General features: G+C 37.3%; 4 protein-coding genes across 4 annotated transcripts in view; 3 read left to right on the forward strand and 1 right to left on the reverse strand.

The window, feature by feature from the left end:
• The window catches only part of LOC146459316 (uncharacterized), a 329226-nt gene that overhangs the window by 281100 nt on the left and 20358 nt on the right, over positions 1–27768 (forward strand). The window lies entirely within an intron of this gene.
• On the reverse strand, positions 632–14043 carry LOC146459340 (activator of 90 kDa heat shock protein ATPase homolog 1-like). Its single transcript, XM_085089658.1, has 11 exons — positions 13850–14043; positions 13634–13713; positions 10556–10607; positions 9220–9278; positions 8090–8175; positions 7106–7226; positions 6046–6180; positions 4853–4962; positions 4281–4382; positions 2385–2436; positions 632–1524 (listed from the first exon to the last, which is right to left on the reverse strand). Exons 1-11 carry the CDS (start codon positions 14035–14037, stop codon positions 1352–1354), a joined length of 1158 nt encoding a protein of 385 aa, XP_084945784.1. The 5' UTR covers positions 14038–14043; the 3' UTR covers positions 632–1351.
• Positions 13962–17646, forward strand: LOC146459341 (bublin coiled-coil protein-like). Its single transcript, XM_085089659.1, has 2 exons — positions 13962–14199; positions 16574–17646. The coding sequence occupies exons 1-2, from the start codon at positions 14112–14114 to the stop codon at positions 16744–16746; spliced, it is 261 nt and encodes an 86-aa protein (XP_084945785.1). The 5' UTR covers positions 13962–14111; the 3' UTR covers positions 16747–17646.
• On the forward strand, positions 22049–27360 carry LOC146459342 (tachykinin-like peptides receptor 86C). Its single transcript, XM_085089661.1, has 4 exons — positions 22049–22718; positions 23566–23836; positions 24854–25108; positions 26087–27360. Exons 1-4 carry the CDS (start codon positions 22591–22593, stop codon positions 26444–26446), a joined length of 1014 nt encoding a protein of 337 aa, XP_084945787.1. The 5' UTR covers positions 22049–22590; the 3' UTR covers positions 26447–27360.

Consider the following 27768-nt stretch of genomic DNA (forward strand, 5'->3'; position numbering starts at 1 on the left):
AAGAGAGCGAATTGAAGAGCGAGCCGAGTCGGCCGTCTCGACCGAGCTCGATTTTTCTCTATGCCATACCACACTTACCCTGGTCCTGAGGTTTCCTTTCTTCTTTCTCTTCGCTGCGCAGTTTTGTTTGGGAAAAAGAAGAATCAAATCCTCTGCGACAGGGTAGCGGGGGTTTTATGGTAACACAATTCTCGGGCCTCGAAACGAAACGCAGATCCGAAACGCAGCCCACACCATTTCAGTTTTCACGGCTGTCCATAACATTACGGTGCACATCATTCCGGCCTTGTTCATACTATTCTACTGTCCATGGCATTCAACTTCCCATAACATTCCACTGTCCATACCATTTCACTTTCCACTGACAGTCCGCCGTTCATACCATTACGGCTCATATCATTCCTTGTTCATACTATTCTACTGTGCATGTCATTCCTCAACCAACAGCATTCGAAGGCCATGACTTTCACATCTCCATGGCATTCCAAAGTCCACTCATTTTATGCTGTCGACAGCCTTTCGTTTTACTTTTACAAAATTCCAATGCCCTCGCTATTCCATAATTTTTCACGGTTCTCTCTTAGAATCGCTTGCGATTCAGTTTTGACGTTATTGACTTGTTGTAACCAAGGACAAGCTTGCTTTTGTTAGTTTGTTTTTATTTTTATTAGCAAAAAACACAGCGAAACGGAGAGTATTACTACATGTAATACCTTCAACCCCAAATGCGATGCTAGTCCAGTTCTTGATATTATTGAAGCGCTAAAACTAAAATTAATGGCATTTGTCAGATAATGTTCAACCAAAACTCTGTATTACTCTTACCAATACAAAATTACTGTCAGTGTAATTACAACACAAAAAATAATGGCAAAAATGTCTGGAATATGTAGACAAAATAATTGAGCTTCAAGACTTCCATGCATGCACTGAGCAAAATTATTACAAACAATTTACAGAGCCAATTAAAGGCTTGATGAAAGCTTTACTGTCAATTTAATTATCTCTGTACGAAAAGGCACCCGGAATACTCCACATACAAAAAAAATGTTGGAACATTTAGGTTGCGTTCGAATGACCGTATTCCTGAATGAGAAAAAGAGGAATAGCTGTTAGATTTCTAATTTTTTTAAAGTAAATTTGTAACTCCATTTCTGCAAACGTTCGCTGATAGACGATAATTTGAGAGCGATTTTGTACTCCAGTAACTCCAAAAACCTCTTATGAGGTATTTCTTGTTAACGTTGTATGTATTCCTATTCCGGAATAGGGTCAATCGAACTCACCCTTACTTTCAGGTCACGATTACATGTTTAAAGTAAAACAGTGCCAAATCATACAGAAACTCTAGTCAGAAATATTTCATTCCCCAGCAAAACGTCTGTTTCATGCTTCCCCAGTAGTACTGTTTCCATCCCTGTTTTGTGCGCTCAAAATCCTCCTCAGGGATTCCTGTCTGTGTTAGCGTCAGCTCTGTGCGGTCATCCTTCTGCGCCAAAGTGATCGTTGCAGTTGAGTGGTGGCCTGGATTAATTGTACAATGAACAGTGTCAGTTGCCTTTGCCCTTTTTCTTTCATAATACATTGAAGGCTAGGGGCGGATTGGTTGGAAAGTATAATGCTAAGTGTACTTAAATTTTGTCTGTAAAATTCAGACTGCTCCAAATGAGCTTAAGTTTTAGTTTGGTACACAAATAGGTTATCATGTACATGCTTTTCAAAGCAAGTGAAGAAGATCGCGATCGAACTCCATGAACTCAATTCGCTGTGTGACAAGGGCGTCGTGATGTTTCAACAACTCTGACGCTAAAAGCTTGATATTCTCGCAAATCCCTCACAAAAAATCATGCCTTAGTACTTAAAGTTTTTCAGTCTCTTTCAAGACGAGTGTCCAAAATCAGCATCTTATTGCAATTTTAGCACTGTTATGCTCCGATCACTCCACAGAAATCCTTCTAATTTTGAGTTAATTGACATCACGTTATGAACCAACTCAAAATTTGAAGGAAATCCCATCATTTCATAAATTTAGCTTTTGTGATGTCACACTTATTAATACTGTATTTTTTTATGTTAGGAAGAATACAGGATATTATTTTTTAGTCTCTGGTGTTGTGTCATGACCATATGTAAACACAAACAAATGGTGCGTTTTTAATCCAACACAAAATCTCTCAGTAGCCACTCCCATTAACAGGCAGGTTTATAGTTGTACCAAGCCAAGTATATCTATATACTGGAGGTTCAACTGTCCTATTCAGTCACCTTTACTTATTGTGGGGTACAAGCTCCACAGAGAAAGCTCTCTTTTGAATGAGTATTGGCAAGCTGTTGAGGAAGGCAGGAGGGACAACAAAATTATAGCTTAGGTCTGCATCGCATACCTTCAGGCCAACTTTTGTATCTCCACTGCATGACAATCTTTTCGTCAGAAACCTTCAAATAAAAAATAACACAGTTGGCTTGAGCATTAATTTTGTCAACCCATCCGAAGGTCGAAATAATTACAAATTAAAGTATTTATTCCTAAATGGTACAGCTGTACATGTAGTTTGAGCTACATGTGATATCCGTGAACATGTAATTGAAGGAAGAGAGCATAACCGTGCTTGGTCAAATTTTAGGCCGATTTTTCGTTTCACTCAAAAGCGTCTGAATTTCTGCATGTTTTATCAATTTAGTCACAGAACACTGCTTTGTGAGTATTTTTATCCTTTGGTCCGTTGATCCTTTGTTTTTGAGAAAAACAAGGTCAAAATATCGAGTCCACAAAAGAAAGAAGTGTAGAAAGAGACACTGAAGCAAAAAAAAAAAAAAAAAAAAAACACGGAGCATTGTTCTTGGATTAAATTAAAGCCCACATGCAAAAACCCAGGCACTTAAATTGATCAAAAGGAAAAATCAACCTAACATTTGACAAGACAGTATATACAAATGCTCTCACCCCTTCAATTTACCCTAGAATCCACTGAGGCCTCACTCAAATGCATTAAATTGACGAAGTCTGCTTCAACTGAGGACCACAAGACTGTTACTTAAAAATCTCGATTGGAAGTACATGTACAATGTAGGTGCAGCTGGGTTGTTTTTCACCTTTTAACCCCTCCACACACACAATACAGTGTACTTATTCTGGGGGTATTCGGCTTTCAACCATATCCAACATCTACAGATCATATATACATGTACACTGCAGTCACAGGCTAGTCGGTACTTAAGGTGGCCGAACACAGTTTGCATGTGCTTTACAGATTCTGTTAATGATGCTATTAAGCGCGCGCTAGGGTTGTCGTAGGCAAATACTATCGATCCCTCGATTTTATACCAAATGGATCACAAAGGTGAGGTTTGCTCTTAGAATAACTCAGTTTTTCGTTTGTAAATCCTTCTTCATTTATCACCGAAAACAAAGAAAGTGAGTTCATGAGGAGCTAAGCCTTTTTGCACGCTTTTCATCTTTGTTGAGAAAACCTAATTAAAAGCCACACATGTGCATTTGACCAAAAAATTGTGACTGGTTTTTTTAATGGAAATGAACTGTTTTCTAAGGAACCACTCGTTAGAATTTCGTGAAATTTGACAAAACAGTAGTTCTCTAAAAGCGTAACTCGCCTACAAACAAAAACCAGAATCTAACAGAGGGTATCTTCAAAAAACATTAAGTTGCAAAACCAACGTTGACAGGAGATCTCTCTGTTAAAATTACATGAAAGCAGCGTCACTATGTCAATATTTTGCACATTTTTCTGGATACAAAAATGGAAAATATCTAACGAGTGCATTTTCCCAAAATTAAAGAAAACCATCATTTTTGCCATGGCAACGGCACCTTGCTCAACAAGAAGTATTAAAATTTATTCCTTCCTAGTTAATCTTGCACCATGCTAATTTCAGGTACTCAGAATTAAGTACGTACATGTAGTTTTCAAATAATGTTCACTGACACCTGTACATGGAAAACTGTGTTTGGCTACCTTAAGTTTCCCTGGTTTAGGAACTTGCTTGGCTCTGAAAATTTGACTTTTGGCAAGCCCCAATACTTAGCCTCCCACGCAGTTGTTTTAGGGGACTTGTATAACCTCCTCCCCACAATGACTGCGTGGGAGGCTACCCCAACACTGTAATTAACTGTTTCCCCTGATGGGGCAATAAACACTATTTTTTCACTTGGTGATAACTGAGACCACAACATTGTGACAGCAAAAAGTAAGGCATTGTTTTTGCAAGGTTGTCAGTCCACTGCAATCTTGAACCAAAACAACAAATTATACACCACTCACCAATTCTTGGAATTTTCCTGTCACGTTGCCATTGAACAGAACAAATGTTCCTCCACGACTGGCATCCACCTTCACTGAACTCCGAGTAAAGGCTTCGAGTCGCTGCAAAATTTAGCAGAAAACAATTTGAAAGTTAACATTGTTGATGAATCAGTTAGTATAGAGTGACAAATTTCAAAGGAACAAAATATCATCAATTAAATTAATATGTTAACTTGGAAGTCAAAAGGGGTGTATTTCAGAATTGGCATTGATCATATTAATTATAATAATACAAATTAAAAAAATCAAATATCCTGCCTTTTTGCTGATTGTGGGTAAGGATTTAAAAGTTCCCTGGCTTGATGCAAAATCCTATGACTTTTCCCTGACCTTGGAAAAACTACTTTTTTCCCCTGACTGTCCCGACTGCGGCAACCCTGTAGATTGCATGACTACACAAGTTGTAACTAAATTTTGACAGTACAAAGTGTTACAAAATGTAGTTGACAGTCTTCCACAAGTCACGACGCTTGAGTTTTAAAGGCACTTCCTCGAGATTCAAAGTTAAGTAATGAAAAAATTGCATGTACCTGTTGTTCTGTTAATGCAGCATATATTTCGTCAGCACTAGTTAGAAATTCCTCTCTCATGGTCAGTTTTTTTGTTGAGATGGGGCATCCTACTTGCGTCTTTGTATCAGCTGAGTATATCAAAGGAAAGACAAAAATTGAATGACTTGTGTAGGTGTTTAATGGTGTATTTGATGATTCATGTACATGTAAAATGTGACAGTGAAACTGTTAGTATTAGACTGTGAGCAGTCTCTTATTTTTTCTTCTGCGTCACGGCCCCTTTTTGTCAGTAATTTGCATAATTTTAACTTCTCGCGTGCCCTACTTGGCTCTGAGGAACAAAGGACAACCGCTAGCAGTCTATGTTAGTATTTATTCAACAAATCTTTTCACAGTAAATGTAGTAGCCAGTACTTTCAGCAATACATTTACATGTACTGTATATCTGTGTTGACTATGTTTTAGCACTGAAAAACTTGGATTGCAATTGCACCGTAGTTTTTATTGAGAACTGCTTTGAGTAGCTGAAAAATAAAACTTTATGATCATATATAGCCCTTCAGCAAAATATGGAGCAATTTTATTCTTTTATTTGGGCACTAGCGAATGGCAGGAGTACCATCCAATTTATATTGTTTGTTTAACAGCTCAATTGCTGATAAAGATAATACACATGTTTATAAGTGAGCAAATTTCTCATCAAGTTATTTGCATTTACAAGTACGTATTCTACATGTACAGTGTACCTTCAGAAAGCAACTCTGGTTATTAAGCATTTGGAGTATTCTACAGTACATCAAAATGAATTTAATGTGCACATTTTTAAGAGTTTTACATGTATAAAGTGATCATGTTAAAAATCACTCAATCTACTGTAATAGCTGATGCTAGTATTTGAGAGACCAAAGAACTTAGTTAATTATAACTGTTTGATTCTTTAGACCTAGCTGTAGCTTGGTACCGACCTGAAAATGTATAGCTTTCAAGTTAGGTACATTTTATGCTATCCAAGAGATCTAATTTCCAACGCATTCTGTAAAAAGTGCTCTTTTCAACCGATTTCAGCATTTACATGTAACTGATCTTAATGTTTTTCCAGGGCTCTGACAGGTACCAAAAAATCTGTTTTATTGAAAGCACTAGTTTTCAACCAGGTATTGGAGTTTGCACCTACAGCACAGCTTAAACAATCTAATTATCTAGCCACTTACTATTCTTTTTGTTGTTATCCTCTACTGCAGTGGGGTTATTCACAGCAGCTTTGAGCACCTCACTATCTTGAGCAATGCCAGATCTTTGAAGCACTGGGCTGTCTTTGGATGGAAGAATCATGCCTTGGCTAAATTCTACAAATTTAAGAATGTAGGCATTAGATAATAGTGAAAAATGCCCAGACCAAATATAAAATATAATTACTGAATATGAATTAGAATACAATAAATTATTATGTAACATGCATGTATTTTTTTGAACTGCGGACGGAAGATTAAATGGAGGATCTTTCTTCCATTTAATCTTTCATCCACAGTTCAAAATATAATTATGTTACACATATTCATCCTTCACGGGTATGACCAACTCCCAGTTGGCTTGATAGCTCAGTTGGTAGAGCACTGCACCGGCATTGCAGCTCAGGTCATTGGTTCGAATGCCGTTCACGCCTGAAATTTTTTCAGGCTTTCTTTTCACAACTGCTTAAGTTGTATACTAACTGCGAAGATCTTTCTTCCATTTAATAATAAAAATTAATATTACTCCCCAAAAAACCAAGATCAAAACTGGACAAACTTGCCATAAATTTATTTGGAAACTTTGTAAAACGCATTAATGGTGCTACACTTGTAAGTATTGTAAGACAGTAACTGTTGTCACACTTGAAGATTTGATTCACAGACTCAAATGTCAAAACCACAAAGACATTACAAGTTCAGTGTACATGACAACACACTGAACAAAATTAATGAACATAATTTATATAATAGACGGCGCAGTTAAGTTTGAAGGAAACTTCTGCTCAGATTCAGTGAGAATTTTTAGTGTGCAGATGGTCACACTTTGGAATTCAACCCACAGAATCAAACTTACATGTACACCTATAGAATCACAGAACCTGAGTCTGATAGTAAAATGGTTTAATTGTTATTAATTTTAAGAAATGTGTTTAGCCACATGTACAGCAGTGGCAAACTTAAGGTAATTTGGCACTGAACTTTTTAAGCCTAATTTTACTTTCGGCACTTTCCAATGCTCAGAGTTGGATGTCTTATTTACCTTGTCTAAGTTCTTTAATATATTGTCCCAGTTTTTCCCTGATCAAGTTTGTGCCAACAGATCTCACAATTTCTTTTAAAGTATAACTTTCATCTGAACTCTTTTCAGTTGTCACTATCACCTGCCAAGATAAAATCAAAAGATTTTTAGGTACCCTTTAGCCCCTAAAGCAAAATAACATTTTCTCCAGATCCAAGACTACAAACGCAATGTCCATGTGTGATATACCATTTAAAAGCTACTCATGAGTGTGTTTCATAACTGATATAACTATAAATGAGAAAAGTTATGACTTTGAGATAAATGGGCTTAAAACGTAAAAATTTAAAAGTTCAAAATCGTCCCAATCCTTGTGTATATTAGGTATACCCCTAAACTATAGCTTATTTTGCAGTTCTCAACATGTTCATTAATGTGAGAGATGTACACGCCTTGGTCGCAACTTTTTGTCAAAACAATATCCATCCCTATTTCAACTCCTAACAATCAGCATTTTGTAATTTCCCCCAAGAGTTACACTGTAGGCTGAATAACAATAAATTGTTACTCAAGGTGGAGAACTGTTCCAGCTCAGCTGGTGTGAAATTGTCAACAATAGATGCCACAATCTACACTTTACTGTTTAAAGTACTAACATTTATTAAATACATGCACCTTACAGTACATACAGTATATAGCACCACTTTGTAAGCCAATCAGAATGAAAACCAAAACCAATCATGACTTGCACTCATATGTTTTCCAGCACTAATGACTTCCTTTCGGTTTGGTTTATGTTCTGACTGCGATTGGTAAGAGTTTAATACCCTTACACTGTAGTTTGATGTTGCAAAACTCAACAGAAAACTGGTCTAATTTTCATACCCATAAAATTTGTTGAGTGCATTCTCTATATAAACATTTGAATGTGCTTTGCAATAATAATCTGACCAATCACAGTGATCTAGTTTTTCAGATCCAGATTAAATTTGATTCAAAACTTACATCAACCTCATGTGCATCATGCTCTTCACTTAAATTAGGAATTTCAATCTTTCCTTTCCACACTTGGTCACTGTCTTTTTTTGTTCCTGTTAATAATAATAAAAAATAAAGAAAGAAACAATCTTGTGATTGTCGATTCCAAAAAAAAAAAAATGATGATGATCAATGATAATGGTGATAATGATGATGATGATAATGATAAAGATGATGACGATGTGTGCTAAATGATCAGGTGATGACAGCTGATAACTTTACTGAGCTGCATCTCATTTCTCCTTCCAGACTACAACTGCTTAATCAAACATACTGTACAGGTCAATGATAAGTTAGAATACCATTTTTAATTAATGCTTTTAACAATTTCTCTCACGTCATTGTACACAGTGTACAGTGTATGTTTAATACCATAAGAAACACAATCCATTAATTTGTTTACATGGAGAGCAGTCAGAAAAAGTCAATACACAAGTTGAACTACAGTAAAAACCCGCAACTAAGAACCTGAAAATTAAGAACCTGTTAGCCTAAAATTTGGATTTCATACCCCCTATAAACAAGAACCTACATGTATTGTAGCCTACTACTAAATAGTAATAGCTGTTTCACACATTTAGTGTTTGTACTCTAGACAAAATAATTTTATAACCCTAATGTGAATGTATGCATTGATATCCTTAAAAAATAATGTGTTTTTTGGGGGGATGAGGTGGGGGCTGGGGTAGAAATAGAAAATAGGCCAATAACCATCTTGTTTTGAAGCTGAGTTTTATTTGCTTTTCTCCAGAGTTAAGAACCTATTTTAAGAACCTATTAAGTAGCCTAAAATTGTGTTAACTACCATTTATAAAAGAACCTGTTTAGGCTACTTCCCAAAGATGTAGGTTCTTAGTTGCGGGTTTTTACTGTATTTGACACTGGTTTTTCTGTTCTCACAAGAACAGGCAAGTCAGTAGGAAACAAATGCTGAAGTGTATCATGCAGGCCTATAGACTCAGTACATGTAGACAACAGCTACTTAATTTCCAAACTGTTTAATACATTATTTTCATAATTATTTGACAAAAATGTTTACCACAAGAAATTTTATATAAAAGGTAACTGATAAACTAACCAAAGACGAAAATACTGACCTTTCCATTCCAAAGTGATAACCCATTCATAGAAAAAAATTAGCTTCGCTTTTCTGTTGCTACAGCAATAAAAAATAATATGAGCGAATGAGTTCATTGACTCCCACTTACAGCTGTATTTGCTTGTATTTAGGTACAGCCCTGTATTTAATTTATTATTTTGACATTAACCTGCAAGAGCTGAGTGGTGAGGTAAAATTGTTGCATACATGAGGACCTAAATGCATGCAGGATTGGAGACTATAGTAAAAGATGGATAAGGAGATTTCTTTCTAAAGGAACTGTGGTACTGCGTTGGTGGGGAGAAGAAAAAATTGGTTTATCAACAGAGTTGGTAACTAAATGTAAATTGGCCACCGTAAAGAGATTTGAGTGTTGAAGTTTCAAGTATTTGCCCTTTGCCATTCGCTCTGACGAAAGGCTTATAATAAATGCTCGAAACGTCAGCACTCAAATTTTTTACGGTGGCCACTTTACCTTCAGTTATCAACTCTGTTGATAAACCAAACTTTTGTATCAAATAGTAAAAGATTGCCTGGCTGTGTATTACTAAAAGGCATTCAGGACAAAATGAATACAGACGTTACCTTTTTTTTTAATCTAATAACTAATTAGCTACAAATAATCTACAGCGCTATAAGAACACTAAAGCTATGAAAACTGCACTTGGTGTGGACTTCTAATCTGAAGGTACAGTAGTCCAGTGCCGTCCCATCTCTGGCAATCTCATACCTGGAGTCCTGAGGCTCCTTGATCAGCAGTTGGTCTGGGAGAGACTCTGAGGAACTGGAATTTTTGCACAGGGAACCAAGAAAAGGCCAAAGAATCTGGGGACCCTGGGTATGAGATTGCATTTCTGGCCACTAGATGGGTTTGTTTCATTGTTCAAATCCTCAGCCATGTCTTGTAAATAGCCAACTGGTTACTAAACCAGTTGGGATTGTAACGTTTCTTTGAATCATTAAAGTGCCCCCTCCCCCCCATCAGCACTACAGTACTAAACACATTTTAAAACACTTAAAGTAAATTTGTATAGCGCATAATTCCATGATGGGATGATCAAATGCACTTTACAGTATTGGGACACTCTCCAGATCAAATTGAAATTTGGAAATATTGGGTTCTTTTAGGAGAGGGGAAAACCGAAGTTGTACCCAGAGAAAGACCTCTCTGAGCAAGGATGAGAACCAACAATAAACTCAATCCATATATGCGCCAAGTCTGGGAATTGGACCCGGATCACACTGGTGGGAGGCGAGTGCTCTCACGGGCCCTGCGCCATCCCTCCTTCCCCCATGCACATGAATAAGTATTAATTAAATAACTCTATACTTACTTCGCATAAGCCTCTCCGTCAATTTTGGTCACATCAGTTATCTGCACATTTCCTTCAAGTGAAAAATTCAGGACACAAGCAAGGTAAACTTATTGAATTTTTTGTGGAGATACTTACATGAACATGTACTTTCTTCCCATAACAACTCAGATAATAGTTCAGGATACACAGTTAAAGGCCGAGTTTCACGGTCAAGCGCATGCGCGAGCAGACCGGCTCAAAAATAAATTGTACAGGTCGACACTAAATTCGATGCGAGCTTGTGGTGGAACAATCTGTTGAAATCGCGCCCGAATTTGGATCATCCGCTCTTTGTTCTTCACTTTTTATAATCTTTGTTTCCTGTTGTAAATATAAGTTTGATTTTTGTAAGGTTAAAAGTGTTTTAGCATCCGAAAACGACATTTTTGTTGATGGATCGGAAAGGAGACGTCGCGGCCGACCGGCGACGGGATGTTCTGTGGACTCTCTGGAAGCACAGAAGCTAAAACGGACAGAGTGGAGTGGATGTAGAAATCCTGTGTGGTTAACAAGATACATCCACCAAACGTGGAAAATTGGTAAAGAGATAAGTCTGTTTAAAATAGACAACGATTTCGCGGCACATCTGCTTTCGCCGGAAATGGCAAAGGTCACCAACTGGCTTTGGATGAACTCGCGAGGATTTTCTAGATTTCAATCGTACTGTTTGTTCATATGGAAGTCAACTGTCAAAAATGGAGAAATCGACGGACAAACAGCATCAAACATCAGTGTTTTGCTTTGGACGGAAGAAATTGTACAACACTGAGACGCGAAGCGAATAAATATGAGATCAAAATGTGCGAGTTAGTTGTTGTCGTCTATTAGCGGGCTCGAATAGCAGGCAGTAGCAAAAAAAATCCAAAAGATTTGCGGCAAACTACAAAATCTATTGTAAGGTATTCATTTATTTATAAAATTATGGTCATTGCGAATGGCAAATGCAGTTTTGATTTGCCACCATGGCAGAGTTTTCTCAAATGCATTCCAGCATCTCGGAAGGACGCTCAGTGTTGTTGTTACTAAACGGTCGCATCGCTTCTTGAAGCTTGCGGATTTCTCGTTCTTCGCCTTCTCGCTGGTCTAATAAAATCAGGCTATCGAGCGTACACACTATAGTAAGTTTATCACTGAATGCTGATGAAATACTGGATTTAAGAATGTAAGTTTGAGGGAGCTTCTCGGCTTTTCGAACCGCGCATACTAAAAAAGGTCGATGCCGCGAGATATCGACATTGTACTAAAATAAAACCGTATACGTTCGCAAAAGTTCTGGCATTTCTTGAATGTCATGGTTCATAAACGAAGCGGCGCTGCAAAAATCCCCATGTGTTTTACATGGACAGCCTTTTTGTTTGTTTCTGAAACGTGACCGAAACACTGGCCGGTCAGTTTTATTTTTATGCCAGCAAGTTATAAGACTTGCCCGCCGTATCCCACCGGTGTTGTGTACTCGCTTCTAATTGGTCCAAAAACAATTGGTTTGACAGCGCTTATGTTATCGCTCGCACATGCGCCGAACCGTGAAACTCTCCCTTTAAATGTAAAATATTTAATGTTTCCTCTTCAGAGTCAAGTTATTCAAGTTGGGTAGATCATCTTGGAGCCTTTCATATGTTGGATTTTGTTGTTCCCCAACCATCCCAGACATGTGTACAGTGTACATCCATCATTGACAAAATTAAAGGAGAGATGTAATTCACTACATACAGCTGTATCTGTAATAGCGATTATTTTTGAAAATTGGAAGCATTTACTGCCTGACTCACCCATCAATCATAATTAACTTATGATAAAATAAACAACATTAGTATAAAACTACTAGCGTTCTATCACAAAAATTAATGCTCTTTTATTGGCTACACTACTCACTACCTACTCTGTTGTAGATAGTGGGTAGCCTTATATAATAAGCTAACAGTGTGGGGTTGTCAACAAAATAGCAGCAGCTTCTTCGCATTTTCTAAGTGTCTGTAAAGAGGATTTTGGATAATTACTAGTCGAGGCGATTCCAGAGAAGACAAAAATTGCAATGAAATATGGAATGAAGATTTTTCACAGTAAGAAAAGGAGTCAAAACAAGAGTTAAATGATTTTATTTTTCATTTACACTTTTAAAAGTCTGCAATTTTATAATTTTGAAAACATTCAAAATTGTGCTTCACTGACACATTTTTTTTTTTTAAAAAAAACTTGGCTTCCAAAGGGCACTTTTACGTCAGTATACATGTATCTTTCATTGTCATTCTTCAGTAAAAAAAGCTTGGCTCCTTGTTTCAGTTTCGAGCGAATGACGGTTTCGATATAAAATCCTGAATGAAATGCAAAGGTACGCGCACAAAGCCAATACAATGCACATGACCTATTTATATATGATTATTCAATAAAATCTTGAACCTGTCTTGTTGTTTAGTTTTGAACAACTAGTAGATTTATACTAAAACGATCAGATTATTCGCTCTTGATTTCTACGTGTGATAGTTGATTCAGGCTTCGCCCTCATCAATACCATTACCATTACCATTACCATTACCATCAAATATTATGCGATAGAAATCTCGAGTTCATGATCTTATATCATTGTTGAATAGTCTGGGGCATTATAATTAATCAAGCTTAAAATGTTCATTTTATCTCTCCCAAAACTTTAACAGACAATAATAATTATTGACTAAATATTTATATTGTTCTAGTCTACAAAAAAGCTCAGAAATCAAAGTGACAAAATTTTTCTCAAAAAAATATTTATTACATTCCTCACTTCTACTCAGTATAGGGAACATCTGAGATGGTCTGAGAAAACAACAGCAAAAATAATCACCATGCATTTTACAGTACTGGGGATTTTGCTGAAATTTGTTGATAATTTTTTTTCCAGCAGCATTTTTATTTCCTTCATGCTACACCAACTCCAATAGTCGATCCATATGATTCACTTAAATGGGAAAGAAAACAGCCGTTGACAGCTGATTTCTCAGGCATAGCACATATTTTTAAAGCCTAAACTTACTTGATCATGATATTTAGCTCAATTGATTATATATAAGCTGAAGTTACCTTCATCCGTTTGTATTTCTAACCCCTTCAAAAGCGCCTTTAACTTTTCCTTGGACCACGGAGTTGCATTTTTCTCTGTCCTGAGATCAAGAAAGATTCAGTTGTCTATAGATCAAACTCTTTCGTGATGTGCAAGTCTAATGTTTAAGAGTAAACTTCTTAAATTTTCCAGCCACGTGCAGTACATTACCAAAATTTCAACACATTTTCACTTACCAGTGCCAATTATTTACATTTTTAGCGTCAGCTCTTTCTTCGACGATCCACCTCGGATCTCCCTCACCCCATTTAGCCATCGCGTTCAAAGGAAAAACTAAAAAAATCGGACAACGCCGGGTTTCCAATTCGTTTTCTTTCCAAAATATTACGAAAGTGATGGCCGTGGGAAACCCGAACTGTATCATGGGACTGACTCCGTGTAGACTGGGTACCATGGAAAAAGTTATTTCCAGTACCTACTCGGTTAAACCAATCCAACATGGCGGAAGAAAACGGTGTTGAAGATATCAATGGAAAAACAAAAGAACTTGCTCTAGAAAACGGGGATTGTGATGAGGATGAGAAAGGTACCTCATTTAAGAAAGCGTAAATTGTATTTTGGTACAAAAATATGTTTGCTTTTCAGGAAAAAAGCTCGTCGATAGACATACTCATAGCAGTTCGGAATCGACCAAACAGCTGGAGTAGTAAAGTGCATGACGTCATGTCCAAATTTTTCACTTCTTTGTACAGGGAGTTGGTTCAACCTTCGGATGTACAATTCATACTACACCCAGATGGCTGATGGTGGGGTGATAGCACCATATTTTGAGTACTGTTTGGCAAGATTTCGGCACAGCCCCATACATGGTGAATTATGGACACACACTATTCATGCTCACCGATTTTGGAAGAGGGTTAAGGGGTGTTTACATGATACCGGCGCGAATTTCCTTCCGGTACGAGTTCACTCTGGTTCCCTCTTGAGGCTCTGTATTTGTTTACATGATACCAGCACAAAATCTCATACCAGAGCGAGCCATGCCGGTGCAAGTTCACCCCGGTTACAATTCTCACTCCTGTACGAAAACTCATTCCGATGACATGAAAACGTGGTACAACTGTTCGCTCCGGCATGTCTCCTCGCCCTGTCCTTCACGCCTCTTTCTAGGAGCCTGGAACAGGCTAGGAAAGGGGAACGACTATGCATAGTCTTTGACATCCAATCCAAGATGGCGCCACCATCACGTTGGCCAACATGAACTGCCTCCTCATGTAAACAGGGAATAAAATCCCATCCCTTCATGTGAACATGGTCTGAAATCACATTGTCATACTGGTACATATGAAACTCACACAGGTGCGAGTTTTCACATGTAAATACCCCCATAGTATGACAGTGGTGCATGTATAATAATTAATGTACGAAGCTGTGTCGAAATATTTCCGTGAAATCTTCCAAAACAGCCGCCAAGACAAAAAAAAAGCCCATTTTAGAGTTGTGTGCTTAGTGACTGGGCCTTTGAGTGGTAACAAGTTTTAAGTTTACTTTGTTTTGATACAAACCTCATTTCATTTCATATGTAACTACAAACTAGTGAGCATGAGAACAACATGATTTTCCCATGAAAAGCAGTGAAGCGTTTGTACCAAGACAAGTCATCTCCAGCTTCGCTGTACTCAAATACCAAGTCAGTAAAGACACAATAATATTGTAACAAAAGCTATTGGGTTTTATCTAAGAAAACAAAGCAAGGAAATTTAAATTTTACCTTGCTAGTCAGGGGGAACGTGATACTTAAATGCTTCTTCTTGTTAGCATTTGAAATTATTGTCACCAAAAATAGTTAAAAACACACAGTTCTTCTCCAAAAGGGCTTCACCTCATCGTTACTTATGATATCATTTCTCAATGACAACCCTATCAACTGATTCCTACCCACAGCTGTCATTCAGGTCTGTAACCCAAAAAACCTGTTATAGGCAAACACCCTTGTAAGAGCCTTGATGTCATGGGTGGTGATCTTGATGTTTCTAGGGTAATTTATCTCACTGACTGGGTGAGAAGCGCAATGCAAAATGTGACTGAAAACTTAGCGACAGCAAAATGTGCCAATTAGGCACTTGAAAAAAAATTCTCTTTAAAAAATGAGAGAAAAATCTTAAATGGCAAGTGGCACTCCTTGCATGTCTGATTGTTAACAGATATAATAAGGGGGTACCCAACGAGAAAATTAGAAAAAAATTGTTAAAATGTTGTTTGCTGCATTCCAATATTTCTGGCAAGTTTGTGTAAGCTAGCACAGTTTGATCTGTTTGGATTCTTTAGCTGAAAATTTCAATTACCAAAATTTTAGGGAACGGAATCTTATTCCCTGAATTTACAAGCTGCTTTTGGCATTATACAAAATAATTAATGATACCTGTACCCCCCTTCCCCTTCCCCCTGTAAGCAAAAGGGATTTATTTTTCCTGCATTGCAAATGTTAGGGGTGACCTTTCACTAAAGAAAATGCTATGTTTTCTTCACAGTTTAACTTATTTATCACTGTCTTTGTAAGTTTCAAGGATATGAAAAAACTTTAAGGATGCAAAATACAATTATGACAAATATAGAGAACTTTTTTGTTCATAAATGCAGGTTCAAGCTAAAAGCCTGAATTTTTTTCAGGCTTTCTTTTTGCAACTGGTTAATAGGTTGCATAACTACGAGGATCTATATCTTCTATTTAATTATTAATTTTGTTAACACTTGATATCTTTCTAAAATTAATGTCTCTTTGTATGTGTTCTTCGTATTTCACGGAAACACTGGTAAGGATAACCTCTTGTGTACATTTACAGAACATTTTCTCTTTATATAGTATGTACAGAAATTTGGGTTTTGAGGCCACATCTTCACTTACAACTTTCGTCCATCAACCCAATCATTTAAGGTCTCTGTTTTCAATACTGTTGCAGAGTATGAGGCACTTGACCAGGAATTAGATCAGCTGAATTCCTGCCTTGACAAGCTGGAGAACTGGAATGACTCTCTTCACTCCAGAATGAAAGATCTCTTAGAGAACATGCAGAAGACAAGAGAGGAGGGACAATCGGAGATCAGCCAGGGAGGCGACAACAAAGACACATGAAGATGATGATCAGATCAACCACAGCATAGCAGCCACAGCATGTTGCAAGGGAACTTAATTAGATTTAGATTTGAGTCAACTTCTGAGATGGGCTCAAGTGGAGTTTGAAATCATTTACGGATTGAGGTTAAGGTTAATTTACAAGTGTTCTTCATTTAGTTTTACACGTTATATACCCAGATTATATGATGAATGACAGTCAGTCTGTCTGTCTGTCTGTCTGTCTGTATGTGTATACCCATTACATGTTTGGTCACTGCAGATAAACACTTTGCATGTGAAATACACTTACAGTGATGTTAGCAAAGCATGTGAGAACATTAATAACAATTCCTCAAATTGGCCGTTCATATACTAGAGGACGCATTAGCCGTCTGGACGAACTTGGGCAAACATTTGCTGTTCGTCTGGTCTCTAGTATAAAGACGGGCACAAGACGCATTATCTGTCTGGGCGAACAATTTTCAGTTGTGCGTCGCTCAAGACGAACAACGGAAGATAGTTCGTCTACACGCATAATGCGTCTTGTGCCGGTCTTTATACTAGAGACGAATAACCAGATGAACAACAAATATTTGCCCAAGTTCCTCCAGACGAATAATGGGTCCTCTAGTATATGAACGCCCATTAAGCTCAAACTAAGTTAAAGTTTAGCTCAAACTCGACTTGTTCAAGTCAGACTCTTGAATCTTCTTTGACCTGGAAGTGATCGTTTTAAAATGACTTGACATGAGAGACACAAATTAGGTTTATAATAATTATTTATAATATTTGAACAAAAAAAATAGTCGAACGTACACAATATGGATCTATCTTCCAATGGCATGTACATTTTATTGTAAGTTTCAGGAGAAATGTAGCAAAAAATAAAGTGATACAGGTGTTTACTACATTAATGAATATTTTAAATTTGGTCATTTGGTAACTTCATATTAGACTTATGTCTGAGTAAGAATCACAGTTTTAATTTGCCTTTTTGGGAAAGAATGCTATTGGCTTTTCAGTGAATCCTAGCCTCACTTTTTGAAAGTAAATTAGGACTTTGCTCTTTAACGCGTTTTTACACTAGGGAATTTTTATTGCCACTTGTCTCACAATTTCGTTGCGCTGTTGTGACACAAGTTGCACGCGGGATCTTTGTCCGGTATAACATGCCCTAAAAAGAGCATGCCTCGCAACGTTTTCTGTGCAGTCACCGTTGCAGGACTGTATAGAACCGCGTTTTTCTTCTCGCAACGATTGCGGCAACAAAAAAAATTGTCAGAGATGTTCATTTCAGGGCATGTTGGACTAGGCAATGATTCGTGCAACGCGTGTCGCAACAAAATTAAGGACAAGTTGCGAGAAACAGCGCCTTTAATTGTTACACATGCTAAAAAACGTTCCAGAGTGTTGGCCCTCGCTGGAAGGCACCAGAAGCTTTTCCATTATGCTTCAGCTTCCCCACTTAAATGCTTCACTGATCCCATTGCTCTTTGTCCCCCTAAAATGCTCGGTCTATGCCAAAGAAGTTACTAAAATGCTCCGATAATGGCTCATATCCCATGGCCGCTAAGCCAATCAAAACTCTAGAATTGCAGTATCCAATGATTCAGTTTGTAACAATTAACAATTATTCGTCGAAGGCGAAGTAAATATTGGTGAATATTTTTCACCAATATTTACTGAGTCTGTAAGCTAAGAAACAGGTGAATTGTTTGTTTGTCTGGTTTTACTCCAGGTCGAGGCTGACTGTTTTACTAAGTGCCTCGATAGAATTAAGAAAATTTTGCCCTCTATGTTATAAACGCGTAATTGCAATGAGTCCTCGTAGAATTAAAGATTAATTTTCACTTGTATTTTCAGAGTTTTCGCGCAGCGACGAGGGCAATTTGCGAAAACTTTGAAAATACGCGTGACAACCATAGTTAGTCCCCTCTACTAACTATGTGACAACTAATACTTAATTCTACTCGGAGTCATACGATTACATATGCAAATGCTTTTAACAGGGTGTTAACGCTAACAGCAACATATACAAGCTAATACAGCGTCACTAATATAAATTCTCAAAGATACGTAGAATGCGAGAGCGAGAGAAAAGAGCGAACCTCTTTGAGAAAGTCTGGTTTTCACGCTGTACAGTACAATAGAACTCCTGCTAACTCGAGTTCCCATGGGAAACCAAAAGTTTAGCGAGATTGGTGTCGATTTTAAAGTTCCCTGTTAATAATTTATAAAGTGTTGTTGTTTCATTATTCTTTCACAATCACATTTCACTTCGGTACAATAAGTTTATTTGGTAAGATGCTTTTAGTTTGAGAATTTTAGCCAAAATTTTAAGAACAGTTAAGGTCAAAGGCTGAGATCGCCTTTTCCATACTTTAAACACGCGATTAAAGATTTTCACACGTCACTGAGCTATCGTTCTGAAATTTTGAGGGTTTCCTGTCCAACGCTTTTAAAAAAAGGAGTTCGAGTTCTCGGGGTTCATTTGAGCCAAGGGAAAGTAAAATTGGTTCGAGTTAGCGAGGCGTTCGGTTAACTGATGGTAAATAACGAAAAAAATGGGTTCAATTCCAGAACAAATCGTTTTTGTTCGAGTTAGTGGGGACTTCGAGTTAACCGAAGTTCTACTGTAAAATTATTCTTAGTTAATTTATATACGCCACATAATTATGCCATCCTTTGGTTGCCAAATTTGTGGCCATAGATTAAGAACAAAATGTGCTCTACTTCGCGACCAATAAGAGTTCAGTATATTTACGCTTAAGCTGGTACTTCTTGTTAAACATACAGCGTGCTTATTGAAGTAGATGGAGTGTTTACATAAATGACATGTTCTTACAATGAACTTCATCTAACAAAATACCCATTAAAGTACCTGTAATTTTTTTTTTTTTTTTTTTTTTTTGCGCTAAAGACATGGAAACCATATTAAAACGAAAAAAATACAAATCCTCTTGTCCACAAATGTATTACTTATATCTTTTAGTATGTTTAAACGCGACAGGTTTGTAGCTGAGCGTCATTTTTTTTAAGAGCAAAACGTTTTCTGTTTTCTTTTTTTTTTTTTTTTTTTTTTTTTTTTTTCGAAAAACCGATCTGGATGGATTTTCTTTTCAGCTTAATGCAAGGAACGTGTATTGTAAAGTTGTTTCATAAACTCGCCTAAATTTAAAGCGCCGTGTCTTATATATAATTATGTGCTGGATGGTAAGCCAGAACTTGATATCTAGTTGTTTATAGAGACATTAACGAACAGCTGCTTCATTAAGATATTCATAATGGTTTAAAAACAATGCATGACAACTAAAACTTGCTCTCTGTATAAAGAGTCTGACTTGCTTTTTACTTTGATAAATGCATCTGTTCGGTCAAGACGAGCTCGCGGGATTCCTCTTAAGTAAAGGTAAAATCCTAAACATATTGCTTTTTAGTATAATCCCGTATATAAACATCTGCCTTACGTTGAGTATATTCCGTCACCTTGACTGGCAAAATGCTTAAGATAAAATGAGATTTCTCATATTTTTGCTCATTGAAATGTGGTTGTGTGCCGATTTCGACTTCGCCGTAAATTTATAAAGAAAACCGCCCTGTGGAGAGAACGGTTTTCTCCACACTGAAGAAGGGTTATATACCCGAAACGTCTGTGTTTCTTTCAAACCATTTTTGACACTTTTTGATAATCATTATTATATCAATCCAATCCGAAAACATTTTCAAGTGTCACGCATCTCCAAGGAACTTTCCTTTCTCCGTTCAATTTATGGCAACTACTCCCTGAAAGAACTTTGGTGTGTTAGAGAAAAGTAAAATCTAGGGGAGAGGCCGAAACGACTCGATCATGCTGGTAAAGGTTCGAGTTGAAATTCTACTTTAACTATCCTTTAGCTAAATATATTACGCCACGATAAATGCAGGGGATCCAACGGTTATTTTAGTGAATTCCTGTTTGGAACGCCTAAATTGTTTCAGGAATTTGGAATGACTAAATATGAAGAAAACTAACGTTTTCTTTTATGTTTTCTCACCTAAGATTTTATCAATGCGAAAATATTGCTTCCTTTTGTTTTCGCAGGGACGAGAAAATTTCATCAAGAAAGCAAAAAAAGGCAAGCAGCGAATTTTCGGTATCAGCTTGTACATTAGGGGAAAAAGGACCTCTTCCCTAAACAGTTCATCGACATAAGGAGAAAGTACTGAGACGTTTGCAATATTCTCGTTTAATATTCTTGCCCCCGTCAACTTCAGATCAGAAGGTATAAAGTATTTGTTAATAGTACCGTTTCATGACTAACTTTTGCCTTGTCTTCACAAGCAAGCTAGAAAAAGCATTTGCCTATAAAAACACTCAACGTGGCTAAATCTAGATCTACCACGGGATTGAATATTACAAAGAATATTCTTTGAAAATGGTGGGCAAAGCGGTTGTAACTTAAAGCTCTGCTTCCTCGTAATATCCGAGAGGGTTTCAGGAAAGAAAGCTTACAATTGAAACTAAAACCGTACTCACTGAAGATAGTAAGATCTTGAACGCCTTTTGTTTCAAATGTTAAAAGGAAAAGCAGTGGTTTTGAATGTTGAGGTAACAGGTAATTAAGCAAAATGTTGAGGATGGCAGATAGGAGTCAGCTAGGATCACTAACCATTTTTCATTTTCATTTTTATTTTATTTTATTTTATTTTGCCATACTTTAGAATGTCAGACTAATGAAACAAAGATTTTACAAAAAAAAAAAAAGACAAAGTGAAGATGATGTGGCGAGGAACCTTAAAAGAACCAGGAAGCTCATGAAAAATTAGGTTTCCTCTAAAGATTCCAATTGAATGTCCAGCTCTGTCCAGCTACAAATGAGGCCATGTCAACAAGAAAATCAGCTATGTCGTGAAACTTGTTCTGTACTTCTCCACTTGCATGATTTCAGTGGAAGTGTAAATACGAGGCGACCTGCACCCTTTGTAATGTCTCGAGTGGACAAAACAACTACAACAAAACAATGCGTTTATAGGCACAAAAAACAATGGAGCTGGAAGTTATCTGGGTCCAGTTAAAATAGAGCTAAGAGCGGGTGCAGGCCTTCTGTTAAATGCCCAAAGTAGAAAGACCTTCACACTTAATATTTGTTTTGTTTTTTTTTTTCATCGTCAAAAGTTCCTTTCCCACCGCGGAAATTCAGTAATTTTTCTCTTCAGCTTGGCGTTCCGGAGGCATTTGTCATGTATGTGGGATACTACGTGACATTGTTCCCTTGAACTACGAATCAGTTTACTACAATAAATCATGATTACCTATGCGCTAACAGTTCCTCTCCTAAAATTAAATATGTTTACCAGGGGAAGTGAAATATGTGTATTGGCAACGTCAATACGAGCAAACACTATTTTTACGTGGGTGTTTGAATGAGTCCTGTGACAAGTTCTTGACTTTTTTTCCTTGCTACGTGTCTGATTGCATGTTGTGCATGCTTCGAGGGCAAATACAAAAACTAAGGTTTCCACTTCCTTCTATTACAAGACCGACAAACTAATATCATTTGTAGTAAAAAGGAAAAAAGGATCAATTTTGAACTCTAAAAAAACGGTTAATATACATTTTTTTTTCAATTTTGGAAGCTTTTCCCCAGATTTTTATCAGTTTAGTTGTTTTAATATGAGTGTAACACAATCACACATTCTCCCTGAATAAATTCTTATTTTTTTGTTTTCCTTGAACCTTTCATTGTTGCCAACGTAAAATGTTTTACATTTTAAATATTATTTCTTTCATTTATTTCTTTAAAATTATTAAAATTATCGGCGCTGTCTAAAAGCCTAACATGCTTCTTGCTTTCAGCTGGGAATTGTGTGTCCTATCAAGCCATGTCTATGTACACGGATTCTAAATTTGCTCAGATCACCATAACAACGGTGCACTCTATACTGGCCATTGTAGACATAGCTGGAAACTTTCTGGTTTGTGCTCTTGTAGTGAAGAACCCAGACATGAGGTATGGTACACAATTTTTGAACAACTGCAAGGTGTAAATGCATGGTGATGTGTGCAATCTGATTGGAAATACAGAAGGGTTAAATTCCGTGACGTCATCGCCACCATGTTGGTGTACCGTCAACAAAAGATTTCTTATTGGTTTCGTTTGTTAAAATTCATCAACATTGCCGAAACAACATTGTCATTTGAATCTCTAGGGACGGGTTCCATAATCTCCAGGCCAGGGTGTCGCAAAAAGGGGACCAAGCCGACCAAAGCCACAAAACTGTTTTTTTGCTCAACGCGAAACAGTAATTATGCATGGGCTTCATTTTCTTTAAGACAATATGCTATTCCCAAGCTTATTGCATATATATATTGTAAAAATCGCTAAAATTTTAAAATTTTGGTTTGGATTTCGAGGATTTTTGAGGCACACATTGGATTAAAGGGAAACGACTAAGTACTCATTGAAAACGAGAAATGTGCGGTTAAATGTGAAAGACTAGTGTTTTTTTCTGTCATGATCAAATCGTTGATACACGATTGGTCCAACATTCCTTACTTTAAAAAAGAACACGAACAACTTATACTCTTAAATTTTAGAGAATGCAAATCCTCTAAATCAAAGTAAACCAGCTACGAGCATACAAGAAACTGCAGAAAATTGGTTGAAATGACTGCAAGAGGGCGGCAAAACGTGAGGTAGGAGCCGTGCAAGCCTTCCAACCACATGGTAACCCCATCCAAAAGATGATGATTAATCTTGGCCTAATGGAGTAGAAACATACTGAAAGCACTATTCCAACTTGTAGCAATTAAGTAATTGATGATGTTCAACTAAGATTCATTTGCTGCTCCCACAGAAATTCAATCAACTACCTTCTGGTGAACCTAGCTGTCGCCGACATGACGGTAGCCATATTTTTTGCACCGCAGTACATATTTATCCACAGTTTTGTACACCCAGATGGGATTACTGGAACGGTGTTCTGCAGACTGCTGACTGGAGGAAACTTGGTCTGGGTCGGCGGTGCCTCGTCAGTCGTCACCCTGGTTGCCATAGCTGTAGAGCGCTACTATGCCGTGACTACACCCCATGGAAAGAGGAGAACGCTTAGTAAACGAAAGCTGAAGGTGTGACGAACAACAGTTTATTTCAGTCCAGTGAAACTCTTTGTTTTTTTTTTATATTTCTGTACAACTTGCTAATTACCTAGCTTGGATGAACCACATCTCTACCAATAAGTATTATTTTCTGGTGTCACAGTTCACGTTTTTGGAGCAATTTTCAATAAGTTTGATAACCTCACTGTAAATACCAGCTTCTATAGTTTAAAAAAACATGCAAGACTACATAATAGACAGCCTAAACCTCATCACGAAGATGACATGAAACCAATTTGATTGGTCGCTTATAATTAGTGTTAATTGGCTTTGATGTCACCATGGCAAGCCATTTTTGAAAGACATCGCATTGCGTTGTATCGTATAGGCGGTTTTCACCTCACACATCGTCACGCAAGTGAAAAAATAAAATCCTCAACCATTCAATAGATAAATTCAAGAAATTGATATGTTGTAGAAGAGTGATACATAAACAACGTGTGAAAGCCACAGGGCTGTGCGATATCTCCTAATCGAGTTATTCGAGAAAATGTACCACGGAAAATTACAGAGTTTAGTATGGGACGCCATGTTGGTGCCCCGTCTGATGGGCACCAACATGGCGGCCGGAAACCAGCAAAAACATCTGGAGTTTACCTTGGCTATTTCAAAGCCTTTCTTCTCTCTGCTGAACTTTCACTCATTGACAATAACGCTTCTATTACATGTTAGCTGATCAGACCTAAAAAAAACACGAGGCGAATCGATGTTTGCATGTACGTGACATGTTTAGAGCAGCAATCCTTCTGTCACGCACTGTGCAAAAATCGAAAATTCAAACTGCCCTATTTTCAAAACAAAGAATGCTATCCTGCTGAAAACAAGCAAGCCGATGGAAATTTAGATTTTCTTATATGTGATGAAGATAAAAACCCAAAATTCTGTTCAGTTATGAATTTCAATTTTTTATGATGTCATGTGAAAACCAAGAATTGTACTGTATTTGAAATAAGTACATTGCATCATACATTTTCCTTGGCATTCCAGGTGATCATACCACTTTCTTGGATCTTTGGGGTGGTCATAAGTTTGCCAGTTTTCCTGGTTCAGTACTTTGACAAGGAAGCAAATTACTGCATTCAGGTGTGGCCTGAGCAATGGATGGGCAAAGCTTACAGCCTTACTTGGTTTACATTCACAGCATTTCTCCCAGTTTCGATGATGATTTTTCTTTACTCTAGAGTTCTTTACACTCTGTGGTTCAATGGTGCAGAGCCTAGTCAACGCAATCATCGACAACAGGTTTGAAATAAAAATGAAGAACTTGATCTTGGCAAATGTAGTTGTAATACGGCGAACGAATTGCATGGCCGTGACCTGATGATAATTTCCCCGTAAACTGAACTACACTGGATCTTAGAATTAGATACATCTACGGCAGGGACATTTAACAAGGACATTTATGCACGTATAATAATTAAAATGTTGTTTCCTGTGTTCCCAGATCGTGTTAGGACTTTTTCAAGCCATTTCTGTACGCGATTGCAGGCCAGATTTTTTAAAAATTTCTCTTTTTCGTTTTTTGGTTAGGTGAGATATTAATGTCAAAATTGCTGAAAGAAAGTTTTCGAAATCATTAAAACATCTCGAGATATGTCAATAAGAATGTCTTGGGATCCCGGTTAATAAATACACAAAGGTGTCATAACCCAATAATTCCAATTTGGCGTCCAACAACCTTTTGGGCCTTTTTTCATCTCATCGCGAGAAAGGCAGTCTTGTGCATGTACGCAAAAGAACGTAAGAAAGATAAATGTCGCCTTGAGTTAAACCTTAGCAACAACACGGGCGAAAAAATGAAAGACTAATAAAATGAACGAAGTAATGTAATGTATGCTTGGTACCAATGACAAGGGCTCTTGACGCTCTTGGTTCAACGAAATACTTCGATCACAGCCGCCTACATCTAAAGGAATATTAAACGAAATCGTTGCCAGTACTCCCAAATTTCACTCACTACGATGGATAGCTACATCTGTTAAATCGAAGTCTGTAGAAGGCGGTACTTCTCAAACCACGTATCTTCAGCAGTAACCAGAGCTGGCTTTGGGTCATATCCAGATTTCTAAGCCGTTTTCTTCCTTTGTTGTTCTGTTGCATTCTGCTGCCGTTTCTTTTTGCGCATACTAGGTTTCGTTGAAGTATTTTTTTACGCCAGACCAGACCAGAGTTTGCTTTTTTCGCAACAATAATGACGATTAAATCACTTTTCATTTGCAGGGTGTGATGAAAGTACGAAAACGTGTCACTTTGATGGCTATAGCTGTCAGTGGCATCTTTGCTGTATGCTGGCTAACTGACTCAATTAGCTACGTGCTCACCTTTTACATTCCTATACACAAGTTTGGAAATGTAACATTTGTGGCCACAGCAACATTGGTCATGTTCAATTCTGCTGTCAACCCTATTTTGTATGCTTTGCTGTGCCAACGATTCAGAGAGAAGATCAAGAGAATGATGTCCTACAGTCGTCGCTCATCTGTAAACAGGAACAAATCTCTGAGGGAACTTCGGACGCTAGAAGTGATAAACTGTACTAACCTTTCCACCCAGGATATAGCAGTAAGCTCCATAGAGTGACTTTCGGATATGAACTCTGAGTTATTTTCTCTTGTATGACGACTAAAAGGAACATAGTAAATATAAAACTTAAAACATTTTTATTGAACTAAAGCTTTCCTCTAGGTCTAGGTCCCAAGGAAACTATTTTGTTCTTTGGTGATCACTTATTACGCTTTGCGTTGGTGTTTCAACGGTTCTAAAACAATCAAATGAAGTGTTACACCAGTGACGGTGGACTGGAAGGCATGACGAAAGTAAATGTAACTGAACGTGGCATATCAACTACCTATCTCGTTAATACAAATCGGAAATATGGCACTTGTTGCCTAACCCTATCTTGAACGGGAAGGGCTAGAGCGGTTCTTCCTTCGGCGACTTTGAGCTTTAATACCTTTTTTTCAAAGGTAAGATTTCCGAAAACGGCACGAAGCTTGCTGACTTTTTCAGACACTTATCTGGAAACAATTTACAGTGGTAGATCAGAGTTCACTGAATGTGATACCATGGCAACCAAGTTTTGACAGGCAGGTTTTTTTTATAGCAATCGGAAGATTTCTGTTTTAATGCACAAAAATTAGATTCCTTGCGTTAAATTTGATGTTTTTATATTGTTCTCGTGTTTTTTATTTTATTTTGGTAACGTTTTGGTCGATTTTGGTGGATTTCTGAGGTTTTGGGAAATTCAAGAAATCCAAGATGGCGAATCCAAGATGGCCGCTATTTTGAAATGTTGACGTGATTCCCACGTCATGTGACGTTACCATTCCCAGTTGTTTGGGCGTACTATCTATCCTCCAGGTCTCATTGTCATAACTTTTATATTTGCGAAGTTGCGGCATGTGGCGGTATTGGCTCTCCTCAGCCCCAGAAAACAAAAAAGTTCCGTTTATTAGATAGGGTTAATATCATAAGGGTTATTTATGACATTTGAACAAAAACGAAACAGTCGATAGGATACAATATGGATCGCTCTTCCAATGGCATGTACATTTTATTGTAAGTTTTAGGGGAAATGTAGCAAAAAAAAGTGATACAGATGTTTCCTGCATTAATGAATATTTTATATTTGGTAATTCAGTAACCTCATGTTAGACTAATGTCTGAGTAAGAATCAGACAGTTTTAAGTTACCTTTTTGGGAAAGAATGCTGCTCATTGATTTTAGAGCGTATATATAATTATTTTACTTTAGATTTACGTTGTCTGGTCATTATTATGAGAATAAATTTCCACACTTTTAAGGAGAATAGATGAATACCATTCAATTTATGTTGATAGCTCTATTTTAGACTACGAGCATACGAGCAGTCTCTCTTTCGTTCAAAAACCCGCGGGGAAGAA

Source organism: Pavona decussata, unplaced genomic scaffold, assembly GCF_977016875.1.
Source record: "Pavona decussata unplaced genomic scaffold, jaPavDecu1.1 SCAFFOLD_220, whole genome shotgun sequence".
Taxonomy (NCBI): Eukaryota; Metazoa; Cnidaria; class Anthozoa; order Scleractinia; family Agariciidae; genus Pavona; species Pavona decussata.

What these genes read in the sequence shown, in the direction of transcription:
- LOC146459342 (XM_085089661.1), top strand. Translation starts at nt 22,591, where the DNA reads ATGTCTATGTACACGGATTCTAAATTTGCTCAGATCACCATAACAACG. An exon ending in TTAGTAAACGAAAGCTGAAG is followed by an intron (nt 23,837 to 24,853) that starts GTGTGACGAACA and finishes TTGGCATTCCAG; the next exon opens with GTGATCATACCACTTTCTTG. An exon ending in AACGCAATCATCGACAACAG is followed by an intron (nt 25,109 to 26,086) that starts GTTTGAAATAAA and finishes TTTCATTTGCAG; the next exon opens with GGTGTGATGAAAGTACGAAA.
- LOC146459341 (XM_085089659.1), top strand. Translation starts at nt 14,112, where the DNA reads ATGGCGGAAGAAAACGGTGTTGAAGATATCAATGGAAAAACAAAAGAA. An exon ending in TTGTGATGAGGATGAGAAAG is followed by an intron (nt 14,200 to 16,573) that starts GTACCTCATTTA and finishes ATACTGTTGCAG; the next exon opens with AGTATGAGGCACTTGACCAG.
- LOC146459340 (XM_085089658.1), bottom strand. Translation starts at nt 14,037, where the DNA reads ATGATACAGTTCGGGTTTCCCACGGCCATCACTTTCGTAATATTTTGG. An exon ending in GGATAACAACAAAAAGAATA is followed by an intron (nt 4,963 to 6,045) that starts GTAAGTGGCTAG and finishes TGATATACTCAG; the next exon opens with CTGATACAAAGACGCAAGTA. An exon ending in ATACAAAAGTTGGCCTGAAG is followed by an intron (nt 1,525 to 2,384) that starts GTATGCGATGCA and finishes CAATTAATCCAG; the next exon opens with GCCACCACTCAACTGCAACG.